Source organism: Hippocampus guttulatus, chromosome 11 (genome assembly GCF_054856545.1).
Source record: "Hippocampus guttulatus isolate MCC_2025c chromosome 11, RoL_Hgut_1.0, whole genome shotgun sequence".
NCBI lineage: Eukaryota > Metazoa > Chordata > Actinopteri > Syngnathiformes > Syngnathidae > Hippocampus > Hippocampus guttulatus.
Window position 1 is genome coordinate 4,036,966 of NC_141271.1, and position 16,923 is coordinate 4,053,888.

The window sequence follows — 16,923 nt, forward strand, 5'->3', positions numbered from 1 at the left end:
CTGATGGCTAAAATTATCAAGAAAGATACAATGACAAAATTGGTCAGAAAAGGCTTCCGGTGACTAGAAGTGTAATTTTAATATGAAATACATGAGAGTTGAACTTATTTGAAATACTTTTTAATTAAATTATTTTTTTAATTATTGCTCTTCCTTTACTGTTCTAAAACAGATTTATGCTTGACAATGCTATACCAATCTAAGTCACTGATATATATATATATACAGTATATATATTTTAATTCCAGGGAGGTTTGGGAGCTGGACCCTCCAGAAGTGGTGAACTCAGTCCTGCAGTATGCTGCCTGGGGAGTGCAAGGCCAACAATTGGTTCGAAAACACAAACTAGCCTTCATAGCTTTTCTGTTGTATTCCACTTCAGCAATTGCTTTACACATTGATGTTTCCAGGATCGATGATCTCAAATGTATATGTTGTTGATCAATGTTACAATTTAATGCTTGTGACCCAAGTCGCCTGTGCCTCTTACCTGTGTTCATTTGTCAAATGGTTTTTGTTTGTTCTTTTTCCTTCTAGATTTACATATTTGAAAATAACATTTACTATCAGTCCGATGTGAAGAGTAACTCTCTAAGGCTGACATCCTCAGGAAAGGAAGGCGTCATATTTAATGGGATTGCTGACTGGCTTTATGAAGGTAAAACACATTTCGCATCATTTTAATATGCCCATGTTTAATCCATCCATCCATCCATTTTCTGATTCGCTTATCCTCACGAGGGTCGTGGGCATGCTGGAGCCTATCCCAGCCGTCTTCGAGCAGTAAGCGCGGTACACTCTACACTGGTTGCCAGCCAATCGCAGGGTACGGATAGAGGAACAACCATTCACGCTCACAATCACACCTAGGGACAATTTACAGTGTTCCATTGACCTGCCACGCATGTTTTTGGAATGTGGAAGGTAACCGGAGCACTCGGAGAAAACCCACGCAGGCACGGGGAGAACATGCAAATGCCACACAGGGAGGCCGGAGCCGGAATTGAACCCTGCACCTCTGCACTGTGAGGCCGGCCTGCTAACCACTCGCATTTTAGACTTTTCAGGTGCAACATTTGGGAAGGCTTCAGTGTGGTGCCATGCATTGAAATGGTGCTATGTTGTTTTCTTATTATAGAAGGTGACTATTGTCCTGCGATTGACTGGCAACCAGTTCAGGCTGTACCCCTCCTACTCCCAAAAGATAGCTGGGATAGGCTCCAGTACACCCCGCGACCCTTGTGTGGAGAAGCGGATCAAAAAATGGAAGGATGCATTTTCTTAAAGGACAGCAGTTGCCACGCCACTCACCACTTGAATAATGTGCAGGATTCTGCCACAATATTTCACGAGTGGTCGAATCTAGTTTCACGAGTTTCACTTCACCCGTATGTAATTTAGCAGAGGTTTCAGATGGGTCTATAATTTGCTAACATGGAAGAATCCAGCATTCTCTGTTTTGGAACTGGTTGAATGGCAGCTACTTTCAGGGGTTGGGAAACTCACCTGATTGAAGTGAGTACCGGTAAGTTACTATCTGCTGCAGCACAGCAGATTTCGCAATCATTCTGAAAAAGTCAGGTACTGAGCCAGCGATGGTTTCAGGTGCTGAACTATTTCTGTTTGTTGACTGATCAACTGAAACAAATTCTGACATATTAATTTAGCTATTCCTTGGTGGTTTTGCCTGTTGCATCTATCCTCCCATCAATCCATTTTGTTCCGCTTACCCGGGTCGGATAGCGGCGGCAGTCGTGATTTTGAGTATCTGCTTCATTTGTGCGCAGAGTAAGCACATTTCTGTGCATTATGAGTGAACGGCCCATTGTCTGTCCAGATCAATGTGAATTTGGGGTTTAGTTTATCTCCATTTATACTCTGTTTTCCAGCATTTTAATTTTAATTCGAAGGGTATTATCATCATAGTGCACCTCCAAGAATAGCAAAAGAGGGATCTTTGACCATTGTAATTTCCCCATTGCGGGACAAATAAAGGATATCTTAATTCTTTTGCACAATCTCTCTAAATCATCCATCCTATCCTCTGCTTTCCCTTCGATTGCTCACTCCACAGATTTTCAATGGGGTTGACATGTGGGGACTGAGATGGCCATGGGAGTAGTTAGATAAAATCTGTGTCTGGTGAATTATTCCTACAATCTTTTTGTATTAGAGTATGCTTCTGCAATAAAAAAAAGTATGTATATGTATAAAGCACTTTACACTGTTACCTCATTCACCTCGTGATGACACAGCATCAGTAGCAACTAGGGGTTTAGTATCTCGCTGAAGGATACTTAGACATGGTCGCAATGGCCGATCGTACCACCAAACTCTGGGTTAGGAAACAACCACTACCACTGAGCCATGCCTATATGACATATTATATTATTGTTGTATTATTATTATTAATATTATTATTATCATAATATAGTTCATGTGAGGGCGGCCCGGTAGTCCAGTGGTTAGTACGTCGACTTCACAGTGCAGAGGTACCGGGTTCAATTCCAGCTCCGGCCTCCCTGTGTGGAGTTTGCATGTTCTCCCCAGGCCTGCGTGGGTTTTCTCCGGGTACTCCGGTTTCCTCCCACATTCCAAAAACATGCATGGCAGGCTGATTGAACGCTCTAAATTGTCCCTAGGTGTGAATGTGAGCGTGGATGGTTGTTCGTCTCTGTGTGCCCTGCGATTGGCTGGCAACCGATTCAGGGTGTCCCCCGCCTAGTGCCCGAAGACAGCTGGGATAGGCTCCAGCACCCCCCGCGACCCTAGTGAGGATCAAGCGGTTCGGAAAATGGATGGATAGTTCATGTGATACAAAAAAACCCCCAGAGCAGATTCAGATTCAGTGCCAAAACAAATAATAATACAACAATAAGATAACCTTTATTTGTCCCACATTGGGGAAATTTGCAACTTATAACAACTTGACTTGAATCTTTGATGGGAAAAAAAAATCTGACCATTGAAATACAAGCATTGTGCGGGCTCACCTGACGACCTCAACATCCTTGTAAGATTTCGAAAATCGCTGTTGTTTTTTTTTTTCCATTCATGACACCCAAATACTTTTGCTAACGAGCATAAAACATATCTGTGATATTAATAAATTTGTTCCCTGAATATATGGTTCAGATTTTGCAACTAAAAGGCTGTTTTTTTGTTTTACTAAGCTGGCGCCGTAACAGATAAGTCTTTCTCCGGTACCACTGTCAACAGGATTTTCAACACTAAAATGGTATATTACTACCCTTTACTTTAGGAGTGCCCATGAGCACTCCCAATGTGCTTGCAATTGAAACGTCCAGCGCACCAGACCCATTTCAGCCCCTCCCAATGAAAAAATAAATGGAGCAAACGATTTAACACGACCTTGGCACTGATTGAATGAATGGTTATTATAAGTCTTTATTGAGAATGCGTTAAGAATAGTGCTACAACTACATCCAGTCAACCATGCTTCACGAAAGTCTCGTATTTCTTTGAGCGGCTAAGGTTTGTGAGTGTGTGTGCTTGTAGTGAATGTTGTTTTTTCATCAGGTTTGTTCAGGGTCGCAACTGGTCGCAAAGACGTTTGCCTCCAGCCAGTGTCTAACTCAAGGCCTGCGGGCCAAATCTGGCCCGCCACATCATTTTATGTGGCCCGCGAAAGCAAGTAAAGCATGTCCACTTCCATGAGGCTTCCTAAAATCTGAACCAAAACTTTAAATTCTCATATGTAATAAATACCATAGATTGCATGAGCACCTTCCTGTTAGAAAACCCCTCATTACAGTAATAACTTCGATAGTTGAAGAAACGATTATTGTTGACTTCTTTATGGTGTCATAGTCATGACGGCCTTCCAAAGGAAATGTGGCCCGCTACAAAAACAAGCTTGACACCCCTGGCCTACAGTTTTAATGGTCGCAAAGAGATTTTCTTGTCGCAATAACATTTTGAACATGCTCAAAATTTCCTGGCAAAAAAAAAAAAAAGTGATTTGCAATTCTCAAAACTGTGGGCAAATGTCTGGCAAACGTCTTTCCAACCATTCATGACCTTGAAGGAACCCTGATGAAAAATAATAATATAATAATAATACATTTCAACATTTTGCTCAAACACTCGCCAACCTACGCTGCTCAATAACAGAGGCTTTAGTAATTAAAAGTCTACTCTAGATGTTATGTCATAATGATATCATTAATCAACAGTGATTTGTTAACTAGTGACCTAATATTGAATACAGTTAACCGTGCAGAGATCACTGCAGATACTGGTTTGTTCTGAGGTTGACAAGTGATACTCTTTTTTTGTTTGTCATTACTTTAACCAATTTCTTGTCAGTTGTAATCATAGGGATCAAAAATGCTTCCTGAACACCATAGGGTAAACATAGACCGCGGGCCGGAACGGCCCCAGAGGAGGTTCGCTCAGGCCCACGGGATACTTTAAAAAAAAAAAAAAAAAACATTAAAAACACGGAATGAATATTTTTAATAAGATGCAATTCATGCACACCGTTTTCTCTTTAGTTTGTAAAGTGTAGGCAGGGGTTACATTTAGATTTTTTATGCAAAATGCATGACTATATTTTTCAATTCCAATTACTTGTTCATGTTTTGTGCCTTTGTACAATCAGTGGGATCCATTGCAATGCATATCTGTGAATGATAAAAGTAAATTGCACATTTGTCTAAGGAAATCTAAGGTTTTTCATGAAATGTTAGGTAAAACATATGTTGATTAAATTTCAACATTTTCCTCATGTTCTTGTGCTTCGCTATACCAAAACAAAGGTAAGACATGATATTTTGGTGATTTATAGCAGAGTATGGTATAATTTTAATGGTCCGGCCCACTTGATATCTTCCAAGGCCATATGCGGCCCACAATGTGAAATGAGTTTGACACCCCTGCCAGAGGGCCTTGACTTATTCTTGGAAAGAACATCATTTATATTAGATTTGCAGCCTGGACCTGGCAGACCTCATTCAGACTCGCAGCTAATATTATACATGTGCTAAAGGGGCTTGGCGGACTTTTTTTTTTTTTTTTTTCCTGCTTTGGCTCTTGACAGAGGTGGACACTTTTCTGATCTGCTCCTCTTTCCCTTGACTGATCTGCTTGCTAACTTTGTCAACATATGCTGTCTTCCGTCTTGATATAGCCTCCGGATGTTTTTTTTTTTTTCTGGAAAAAAAATGGTCACCTGGACTCTCAGCATTATGGATTCTTTTTGTTTTGATGAAAAGAGTCTTCTTGCCCCTCTGAGACATTGGCTGCTGGGCACACCTCAGATCCTTGGCAGAAGTGAAGTTTGGTTTGCCTGACAATATTGTCTATAGAGGATGTGGAAGACAACTACAATATCAGAATCAGATTTATTGGCCATGTATGCAAAAAAAATACAAAATGAATTTACTTACCAGTTACAACCTGTTCAGAGGAACAAAACAGCAATAATCAACATGGGGGAGACAGCGGGTCGCTGTTAAGCGCCTCAATATCTTAGATGTAAAAGGAAAATAGTCAGGAAGAGGAGGGGGAAAAAACATTGGCCCTGCAGCTGCAAAGCCAGGACCTTATCAGTCACATGCTTGATTTTTCCATCCAACAAAAGTTCAGATAACTACTGTTTTGGGTACAGGCCCTCAGCAATTTCAGACAGCCTTGAATGTCTTTCAGCACGTGACTCTCCGTGGCATCAATCTGCCAAATTCTTGATCAATCAGTCAATCAATTTTCCAGGATGGTACAACTACTCACGGTCTTTTACATTTTGCGAAGCGACTCCAAAATCGCATCCACTTTGCTGTTGAGTTCAGTCAACACATGAGTCTTAGTGTTGATCGCCCACCCCACACCTTCCACATAGGCCGTCAGCTTGTTCCCATCCAATGAAGCTGAAGGATCGGGTTTAATTTTGTGATAGATCAGGAAACTGCGAACACCAAACAGCAGATACCTGTTTTCAAAAGGCCAACAATGGAGATGTCTTCCACATCCTCTACGAACAGTATTGTCAAGAATACAATTCTCCACTTCAGCCAAGGATCTCAGCTGTGTCCAGCAGCATCTGTCCCAGAGGGGCAAGAAGGCTCTTTTCGTCGAAAAGAATTATCCATAGTGCTGTGAGTCCAGCCGACTAATTCCATGGTTTGGTTTGTGTTTTTGGAAGAAAAAAAATAATACAGAGGCTATACCAAAAAAAAGGCAGAGGAGCGAAGGGAAGGAGTGGGGCAGGGAAAGGGGGCGAACAGCACAAAAAGCGTCCTCTTTCACCGAGAGCTAAAGCAAGAAAAATATTGGCCTTCTGCTAACAGGTATCCTACTGTTTGGAGTTGGCAGTTTACCGATCTTTCGAAATATTCAGCCAGCGGGAGCAGCTTCATGAGACGAGAACAAGCTGCCGGACATTCTGAATGGTGCAGGGTGTATGATCAATACTCAGACTCATGTGTTGACAGAACTCAATCGCAAAGTGGATGCGGTGTTGGAATCGCTTCGCAAAATGGAAAAGAATGAAGTGTAGTTGGTCCGGCCTCGGATGTAATGACTGATCAACGATTCGGCTAATTGATGCCATTGAGAAATCAAATGGTATGTGGACATGGTTTAAGTTAGATTTCAATATTGATGAGCTTATTCATCTAGTCATTGATATCCAGGAGAGTCTCCCGAGCTATTTTGGCTGGAAATGAAGTAGAACGGGAAACATTAAGACAATATGGAGCCTTGCGTTTGGGGCTTGAGGTGAATCTGGGGATGGGGAAGACTTGGTCTGTTTGGGTGAAGTTGAAGCTTCCTTATGCTGTCGTATCTGTTGTTCTGCATGTTCTTGTCATTTGTTTTATGTTAGTGCAACCCAATGACAAACAAAATAAAAAATGTTGGAAGTCACTATAATACAACAACACTGTTTTGGAAGTTTGTGGTATAATACTGTTTAAACTAAAATGTTGTCCACTCAGCATCTACTGCAGACTATTCATCCTGGAAGGGGATTTTCCCATCTGTGGGCCCCTTCTCAGCATTTCTCATTCTTCCTCAGATGTTTTTTGTTTGTTTGTTTTTAGTTGTGTTCTGCCCACCTGGAGGTTAAGATCAGGGAATATCAAGGGTGGGACTTTTTGTGATTAAGGGCTATTGAAATAAATTTGACTTGACTTGACTTTTAACATTTTTTAGGGGGTTGTCACTCACCTGCATTTTTTTCATTTGACGCGGAAGGGCTTGATCGCTGTCCCTCTAAAATAGAGGGCGATTACTGTGCCAGCAGTTTAAATTATTTTTTTTTCCACCATGGGTGGCTTTGAACACTGTTCCTTACAATGGACGACAATTCTCAGGGAAAGACGGGGGTTGAAGTGGTATACCTTGTCTCTTCAATACTAAAGTGACTCTCAATCACATCTTTTGTAGCTCTGTGGTTTAATTAAACAGACAAACATAAGCTTAATTAGGTGCTGACAAGTAGTCCCTTTAATGTTGTCTTTATCTTGGGCAGAAAAAAGAAAAAGCGATCTTGCTATCGTTAAAAAAAAGGTGCAGCAATTGACTGATTTCTGTTATTATGGGAAATTTAGCTCATGCAACCACACCTCAGTTTGCAATAACTTCTGCTTTCTTAACAATTAATTCATTTCAGAAAAGTATGCTCTGATGAAACAGTATTAAGATTTGAAATGCAGTAAAAGTGACGATTGTGCGCCTTCAGAGGAGATCCTTCAGACCCATGTGGCACATTGGTGGTCGCCGGATGGAGAGAGATTGGCCTTCCTCGTGCTTAATGAGAGTCAGGTGCCCAACATGGCCTTGCCTCGATTCACTGGCATGACATACCCCAAAGGAAAACAGTATCCTTACCCCAAGGTAAGTCTTGCATATTACAGAGGCCCAATCTTGAGATTTCAGAGGTGGTTGTCACAATATAAACAATTTCTGCGGAATTACCTCACATTTTAGGCAATAGTTAAGATTGGATTTGAGGGACAAAAAGGTTTTTGTACCATGAAGTTATTTCTGCACTGTTTCACAAAGCAAGTCTAGATATACAGTATGTTGCACAGAAAAAGTGCAAAGTCATATTTTACTATGCCTTAACTGTCTTATACCAAGTCTTATAGGCAGGGCTGTTGTGCCAACATATCTAAATAACATTTCTGCATTTATTATTCTGCAATAATTAAAAGTTATGATAATCAATCTTATAAACGCTTCTGGCAGTGACGTTCAACCACCAACCCACAAATCAGTGGGTTGGTGGGAAAAAAAAAGAGCAACAACTTCTGGTGACCTAAAATTCCTTACTTGCACATTTTCCCTTTTTTGTGGTGTTAAGACAAAAAGCTGAACCACTCTAAGTGACACCGCCTGAGACGATTTTCACGGCAGGAACTTCAGACCCATCACTATCAATCACTGTCATTCTTAGAGAATGCAGTATGCCATTTATCCACTGACAAGCCCCTTGACTCTTCCATCTCTCATCTCCAAGGTCCAGTCGGACCCGAGTGCTCATCTAGCATTTCTGAAATGCTAAAACTCACCAAGCAGCAGCAATGCCTAAAGTTTCCTTCTCACACTGGAATACATGCTTACAAAAGGGTGACACTGGGAAAAAAAATTGCTGTTTATGATTGCAATTGAAATATTATTCAGTATTTTATGAAGCATTAGTACATAAACGGATGTGCAGAGTTGAGCAAGTTACTAAATTTTTCCAAGCCGTCATTTGTCATCTGTCAGCAACTCTGTCATCTGTCAGTCATCGTCAGTCCGTCATTTTTTTCAAGCCAAACCAAACTGTAACCATCACACGATCAGCCTGGGGTTTTATTTTAAACGCGCTTCTGTATTTGCTTCCATCTAGAATTGCTTCCATCTGTAAATTTCACCCGTCCGCAATTGAACTAAAATGGTAAATGATGTGCACTCTTTTTAGGTGTATCAACATCATATGGTGCCTTGCCAAAGACCTTTACAAACACCCACACATATATATTCGATGGAAGCAAATTGTGCATGTATTCCGCCCCGCGAACAAACACACGAGACTCATAAAGAAATATTGTTGATTTGTCTTATCAAAGCAAACTGAAGTGTTGTCATCTGGTTCCACCTCCGTAGCCAATCTCAGCCGGCCATCACAGTCCCTGCAGGGATTGAAAATAGTAATACTCACTCACGCACAGTCAATGCAGAACCCAGTAAACACATACATGCGATACAGGCAAGAGCGTGTTTCTTTTAGTTGTCAGCAAAATGGGTGTCCATCAGTGACGGAATGAGAGGTCTGTTGGTACTTGACACGGTTTGTGACTTCTTCTTCTCCTTTCGGCTTGTCCCTTTTCAGGGGTTGCCACAGCGAGTCATTAATTTCCATCTTTCCCTGTTCTCTGCATCCTCTACTCTGACTCCAACTACCTGCATGTCTTTCCTCACGGCATCCATGAATCTCCTCATTGGCCTTCCTCTCTGTCGCCTACCTGGTAGCTCCATCTCTACCAATGTATCCACTGTCCCTCCTCTGTACATGTCCAAACCATCTCAGTCTGGCCTCTCTAACTTTTTCTGCAAACTTTCCTGTCTGAGTTGTCGCTCTGATTACCTCATTTCTGATCCTGTCCATCATTGTCACTCCTAAGGAGAATCTCAGCATCTTTTGCTCAGCCACCTCTATCTTTGCCTCCTGTCTTTTGCCTATTACTAGTGTCTCGAGACCGTACATCATGGCTGGTCTCACAACTGTTCTGAAAACTTTTCCCTTCACCTTAGCTGACACTCTTCTATCACAAATCACTCCTGACACTTTTCTCCAGCTGTTCCATCCTGCCTGCACTCTATTCTTCACTTCTCTTCCACAGTCTCCACTGCTCTGACAATTACACAAATAAACAAAAACCTACTTCCGTCAGTGGTCAGTCCGTCATTTTTTATTTTTTTATTTTCAGTTTCCCATCATTTGTTAGCAAAACGGTCCTTCTGTCAGTACTGATGGAATGCTCCCCTCTGCTTATGTATATGTCAAATATTTTTCATTTATGCAAATCAATCAGTGCAATTTTGGAAAGTATAACATTCCTTTTAGTGACCTTTTTGTGCTAATTACCTGTCAACTCTTGATATTTCCAATCAAGGATAATAACTTTTTTCTGACATAAACAATTTAAGGTATTTCACTAAAGCCTAAGGATTGTTCCACATGCAGGCTGGACAACCCAATCCAGTGGTGAAGCTTTTTGTTGTCAATCTTTACGGGCCGACGCACACGCTGGAGCTCATGCCACCAGACAGCTTCAAACTAAGGTGAGAAGAGCTTCATTTTTCTCATATGAAGATCACAGAATCTGTCGGATCAAATTGCTTCATAGCACACAGTGATTTATGTTATGCAAATTATTTTTATTGCCATAATTAATTTGCAGAGAAAAACAAGATATGATCATCTTTCTGCCCCTAGGGATCATTATGTAACCATGGTAAAATGGATCAGTAAGACACATACATCTGTTAGATGGTTGAACCGAGCTCAGAACATCTCCATTCTGACTGCGTGTGACACCACCACAGGAGCCTGTGTCACGGTATGTGCACCCCACAAACCAACAAAGAGGGTTGAGAGGACAACACAGATCTTTGACTTGTATTGGAAAGAAAAGAAAATATTTTCTGCGTTTCAGAGTCAAACTTGGAGCGTCCTGATTTTTGTCCTGACGCAGGCCTGTCCTGGGCATGGTTGGGAAATTTGAATGCATGCACGTAGCGCACTTGATAATTCGGTGGCTGAAAGTAGACTTAACCTTATGCCTGCAGGAACCATGTCTAAGTTTTGGTATGTGTATTGTAATGCAATTTTAGTGAATTTGATCAGAGCACGGGTACACAGATTCTCAGCTGCATGTACATACACACATATATATATAATTGACGGAGGCTCAGAGAGGTGTGATGAAAAGGCCGATACCCGGAAGGTACATCCGGATGACCATACCTGAAGCACTCGAAACTGCCAAACAAAGGCTCCAAGCCTTGTCCAGCCGCCTAAAGCGGTACACGAAAGAGAATGAGGCCAGACGAATAAACAGGCTGTTCGCAACACAACCTGCGAAAGTGGACGCTCAGTGGCAGGGTCCTAACAACAGAGCTGACGCACCAAGACTGGAAACTGAAAGGTACTGGAAAGGCATATGGGAGAAGGAGGTTGCACATAACAGCAGTGCACAATGGCTGGTGACCCTGAGAGAGGAGCACAGCAACCTCCCTGAACAGAACCCAGTTACCATAACAGTGGCAGACAAAAAGGAAAGAGTCTCAGATATGAAGAACTGGACAGCACCAGGCCCGGACATGGTCCACACCTACTGGCTAAAGAAACTCACAGCACTCCATGAGCGCCTAGCAGCACAAATGAACCAGCTGCTGAGGGATGGGACTCACCCAGGATGGCTAACCGAAGGGCGAACGATCCTGATCATGAAGGATCCCTCAAAGGGTGCAGTCCCATCCAACTATCGGCCAATAACCTGTCTCTCCACAACATGGAAGCTCATGTCAGGCATCATTGCGGCTAAGATAAGTGGACACATGGATCAATACATGAGCGAAGCACAGAAGGGCATTGGTAGAGATACCAGAGGAGCCAAACATCAGCTCCTGGTTGACAGAACAGTCGCACAAGACTGCAGGTTCCGACGTACCAACCTGTGCACAGCCTGGATTGATTACAAGAAAGCCTATGACTCGATGCCCCACACATGGATCACTGAATGCTTGGAGTTGTATAAGGTGAACAGGACCCTCAGAGCCTTCGTTGCGAACTTGATGAGGATGTGGAAAACCACACTTGAAGCCAATGGCAAGCCACTTACCCAAGTGTCCATCAAATGTGGCATATACCAAGGTGATGCAGTCTCCCCACTGCTTTTCTGCATAGGACTGAACCCCCTAAGCCAAGTAATCACCAAGGCAGGCTATGCATACCGCCTCAGTCACCTCCTCTACATTGATGACATAAAGCTGTATGCTAAGAGCGAAAGGGACATAGACTCCCTGATCCACACAACCAGGATCTACATCGGGATGTCATTCGGGCTTGAGAAATGTAGTCGGATGGTGACTAAGAGAGGAAAGGTAGTCCGCACTGAAGGGGTCTCACTCCCTGAAGGTACAATAGCAGACATTGAGGACAGCTGCAAGTACCTCGGTATACCACAAGCCAATGGCAACCTCGAACTCGCAACAAGGAAAGCGGCTATGGCCAAATACCTCCAGCGAGTGAGGCAAGTCCTAAGAAGCCAGCTCAATGGCAAGAATAAGACCCGGGCAATAAACAGCTATGCCCTGCCAGTGATCAGACACCCTGCAGGAATAATAAGGTGGCCAAAGGAAGAGATTCAGACCACGGACGTTAAGACCCAAAAGCTCCTAACCATGCATGGAGGGTTCCATCCCAAATCCAGCACCCTGAGACTGTACGCAAGCCGAAAGGAAGGAGGCCGGGGACAAGTGAGTGTGAGAGCCACTGTCCAGGATGAAACATCCAAGCTCCATGAATACATCAAGGAGAAGGCTCCAACGGATGACGTACTCAGAGAATGTCTCAGACACTGGGGAACAGAGGATGAGGCGCCTCAAGAGGGACCATCATGGGAGGACAAGCCCCGACACGGGATGTACCACCGGACCATAACTGAAGTGGCTGATCTCAAGAAGTCCTCTCAGTGGCTAGAGAGGGCTGGCCTGAAGGACAGCACAGAGGCACTCATCCTGGCTGCTCAGGAGCAGGCCCTGAGCACCAGAGCCATTGAGGCCCAGATATACCACACCAGACAAGACCCAAGGTGTAGGTTGTGCAAAGAGGCACCTGAGACGATCCAACACATAACTGAAGGGTGTAAGATACTGGCAGGGAAAGCCTACATGGAACGCCATAACCAGGTGGCTGGCATAGTCTACCAAAACATCTGTGCGGAGTATGGACTGGAAACCCCAAGGTCAAAATGGGAAACACCTCCGAAGGTGGTGGAGAATGACAGAGCGAAGATCCTGTGGGACTTCAAGATCCAGACTGACAAGATGGTAATGGCGAACCAACCAGATATCGTGATCATAGATAAAGGGCAGAGGAAAGCCGTTGTAGTGGATGTAGTGGTCCCAAGTGATGGAAACATCAGAAAGAAGGAACACGAGAAACTCGAGAAATACCAAGGGCTCGGAGAGGAGCTGGAGAGAGCCTGGAAGGTAAAGGTGACAGTCGTGCCTGTGGTGGTCGGAGAACTCGGGGCAGTGACCCCCAAACTAGATGAGTGGTTGCAACAGATCCCGGGAACAACATCGGACATCTCAGTCCAGAAATGTGCCGTGCTGGGAACAGCAAGGATACTGCGCAGAACCCTCAAGCTTCCTGGCCTCTGGTAGAGGACCCGAGCTGAATGAGGGACGGACACCACCCGAGGGGGGGGTTAGACGAGGAATTTTAATTTTATATAAGATAAAGGGCAGAGGAAAGCCGTTGTAGTGGATGTAGCGGTCCCAAGTGATGGAAACATCAGAAAGAAGGAACATGAGAAACTCGAGAAATACCAAGGGCTCAGAGAGGAGCTGGAGAGAGCCTGGAAGGTAAAGGTGACAGTCGTGCCTGTGGTGGTCAGAGCACTCGGGCAGTGACCCCCAAACTAGATGAGTGGTTGCAACAGATCCCGGGAACAACATCGGACATCTCAGTCCAGAAATGTGCAGTGTGGGGAACAGCAAGGATACTGCACAGAACCCTCAAGCTTCCTGGCCTCTGGTAGAGGACCCGAGCTGAATGAGGGACGGACACCACCCGAGGGGTGAGAGGAGGATTTTTCATTTTTTTCTTTTTATATATAGAGAGAGAGAGATAGATAGATAGATACAGTATATATTTATGTACAGTATAAAATAAACTTTCATATATTTTAGATTTATTACACACCTACTGAAATATTCAGGTCTTTTATTGTTTTAATATTGATGATTCTGGCATACAGCTCGTGAAAACAAAAATCCCTATCTCAAAAAATTGGCATATTTCATCAGACCAATAAAAAACAGTGTTTTTGATTTCAAAGAAAGTCAATCGTCAATAGTATTGTTCAGTTATGCGCTCACTACTTGGTCGGGAATCCTTTTGCGGAAATGACTGCTTCAATGTGGCGTGGCATGAAAGCAATCAGCCTGTGGCACTGCTAAGTGTTATGGAGGCCCAGGATGCTTCGATAGTGGCCTTAAGCTCATCCACAATGTTGGGTCTGGTGTCTCTCAACTTTCTCTTCACAATATCCCACACATTCTCTTTGGGGGTCAGGTCAGGAGAGTTGGCAGGCCAATTGAGCACAGTAATACCATGGTCACTAAACCATTTACCAGTGGTTTTGGCACTGTGAGCAGGTGCCAGGTCGTGCTGAAAAATGAAATCTTCATCTCCATAAACCTTTTCATTAGATGGAAGGGTGAAGTGCTCAAAAATCTTCCGATAGCTAGCTGCATTTCCTTCTCGCCAGTCTTCCTCCAGACTCTGGCACCTTGATTTCCGAATGACATGCAAAATCTGCTTTCATCCGAAAAAAGTACTTTGGACCACTGAGCAACAGTCCACTGCTGCTTCTCTGTAGCCTAGGTCAGCCCCTTCTACGGCTGTTTCTGGTTCAAAAGTGGCTTGACCTGGGGAATGCGGCACCTGGCCTGTAGCCCCGCCTGTGCATGGTGGTTCTGGATGCTTCTACTCCAGACTCAGTCCATTGCTTCCACAATCTTCCTCAGGGTCCGGTCACCTCTTCTGGTTGTGCAACGTTTTCTGCCACACTTTTTCCTTCCCACAGAGGTGCCTTGATAAGGCACTCTGGGAACAGCCTATTCGCTCAGAGATTTCTTTCTGTGTCTTACCCTCTTGTTTAAGGGTGTCAATGGTGGCCTTCTTGACAGCAGTCAGGTCGGCAGTCTTACCCAGGATTGCGGTTTGGAGTTTTTCAAAGCCTCCGAAATCATTTGCGGGTGTTTAGAGTTCATTCATTGAATCAGATGATTTGGTTAATAGCTCCTTTAGAGTACCTTTTCATGATATGCTAATGTTTTGAGATAGGAATTTAATTTTTTGAGCTGTATGCCAAAATCATTAGTATTAAAACAATAAAAGACCTGAAATATTTCAGTTGGTTTGCAATAAATCTAAAATATATGAAAGTTTATTTTTTCTCTATTATGGAACATAATAATATGTACCTGAAAAGGGACAAGCCGAAAGAAGAAGACATTATGGAAAATAATGAACTTTAACACTATGCAAATTTTTTTGAGAAGGAACTGTATATGTGTGTGTTTGTTTATGTGTGTGTGTCTGTGTGTGTCTGTGTGTGTGTGCTCACAAAAATAAAGGGAACGGCACAATGTACCTCCAAGTGTTTCCTTTATTTTTTGGGGGCAGTGTGTGTGTGTGTGTGCGTGTGTGTGTGTGTGTGCGTGTGTGTGTGTGTGTGTGTGTGTGTGTGTGTGTGTGTGTGTGTGTGTGTGTACAGACGCTCCCCAACTTACGAACGATATACGTTCCGAACGATCGTTCATAAGGTGAATTCGTTCGTAAGTTGCTTCAGTGCTATATTTTGTATGGAATGTACTGTATGTTTAAGGCTTATATAAGTATGTTTAAGGTTTATATCAGTATAATAAAATGAAGTTTAACTTACTTTAGGAAGATGTACTCGAAGGCTGAAGGAGATGATGGAGGGGGAGGAGAAGGAAGAGGAGGATTTTATATCATGGGGCCGAGAGGGTCTTCGTCGTCGCTGGAATGGGCTTCAAGAGTTACTTCCTCCTCCGTAACATCAATGAAGGAAGAAGTTGAGGGTCCAGGAGAAGAAGATGAGGGTTGACTAGTATCTTCCTTGGAGGGTGTAGTAGAAACTGGCCGAAAGAAGCGATCTAACGACGATTGCACAGTTTTCTTCTTTTTCTCATCATAAATGATGCAGTAGCACTGTGTGGCATCATTCATTTGATTTGCAACCTTTGTGCAACGTTCAATATTTGGGTCTTGCTGCTCGAAGAGTGCGATGGCTTTATCTATGAGCGAAAACCCCTCGGCCAAGAGTTCCGTCTCGAATTTCTTCATGGGGACAGGTGTTTCCTCCTCCTCCTCCTCCTCCTCCTCCTCTCACAGCGCCTCACGTCGGTATTAGCGGCGGAAAGAAGCACTACTCGAAAAAAGGCGCGCAATACAAAATCTAACTTACAGCATCTCTGTCCGAACATTTTTCGACATACCCGCAAAAATGTTCGTATGTACCGTTGTTCGTAACTCGAATGTTCATAAGTCGGGGAGCGTCTGTATATCTATATCTATCTCTTTAAATATAGAGATAGATAGATGGATGGGCGGCCCGGTAGTCCAGTGGTTAGCACGTCGGCTTCAATGTGCAGAGGTACCGGGTTCGATTCCAGCTCCGGCCTCCCTGTGTGGAGTTTGCATGTTCTCCCCGGGCCTGCGTGGGGTTTCTCCCACGCCCACACTCACACCTAGGGTGTGAGTGTGGGCGTCATTGAGGCTCTATGGTGCACACCCTAGGTGTGAGTGTGGGCGTGGATGTTTGTTCGTCTCTGTGTGCCCTGCGATTGGCTGGCAACTGATTCAGGGTGTCCCCCGCCTACTGCCCGAAGACGGCTGGGATAGGCTCCAGCACCCCCCGCGACCCGAGTGAGGATCAAGCGGTTCGGAAAATGGATAGATAGATACACACACACACACACACACACACACACACACACACACACACACACACACACACAAAATTAGGAATATTTGGCCTTCGGGTGAAATTTATGGAAAATGTAAAAAGTTCACGCTACAGTGATATCATATCATAAAGTAGGACATTTGAGTAGAAGTATGGACCGGTGATTTCAAACAATTAATTGAAA

The 16,923-nt window shown here is 43.6% G+C and overlaps 1 protein-coding gene across 2 annotated transcripts in view; it reads left to right on the plus strand.

Moving 5' to 3' along the window:
• dpp10 (dipeptidyl-peptidase 10 (non-functional)) overlaps positions 1-16,923 on the plus strand; it is a 207,589-nt gene that overhangs the window by 167,363 nt on the left and 23,303 nt on the right. For both annotated transcript variants that reach the window (XM_086122927.1, XM_086122928.1), the window contains exons 7-11: positions 249-330; positions 538-658; positions 7,703-7,857; positions 10,196-10,293; positions 10,448-10,571. In XM_086122927.1, the coding sequence (XP_085979053.1) occupies positions 249-330; positions 538-658; positions 7,703-7,857; positions 10,196-10,293; positions 10,448-10,571 (580 nt within the window). The remainder of the gene's footprint in view (positions 1-248; positions 331-537; positions 659-7,702; positions 7,858-10,195; positions 10,294-10,447; positions 10,572-16,923) is intronic.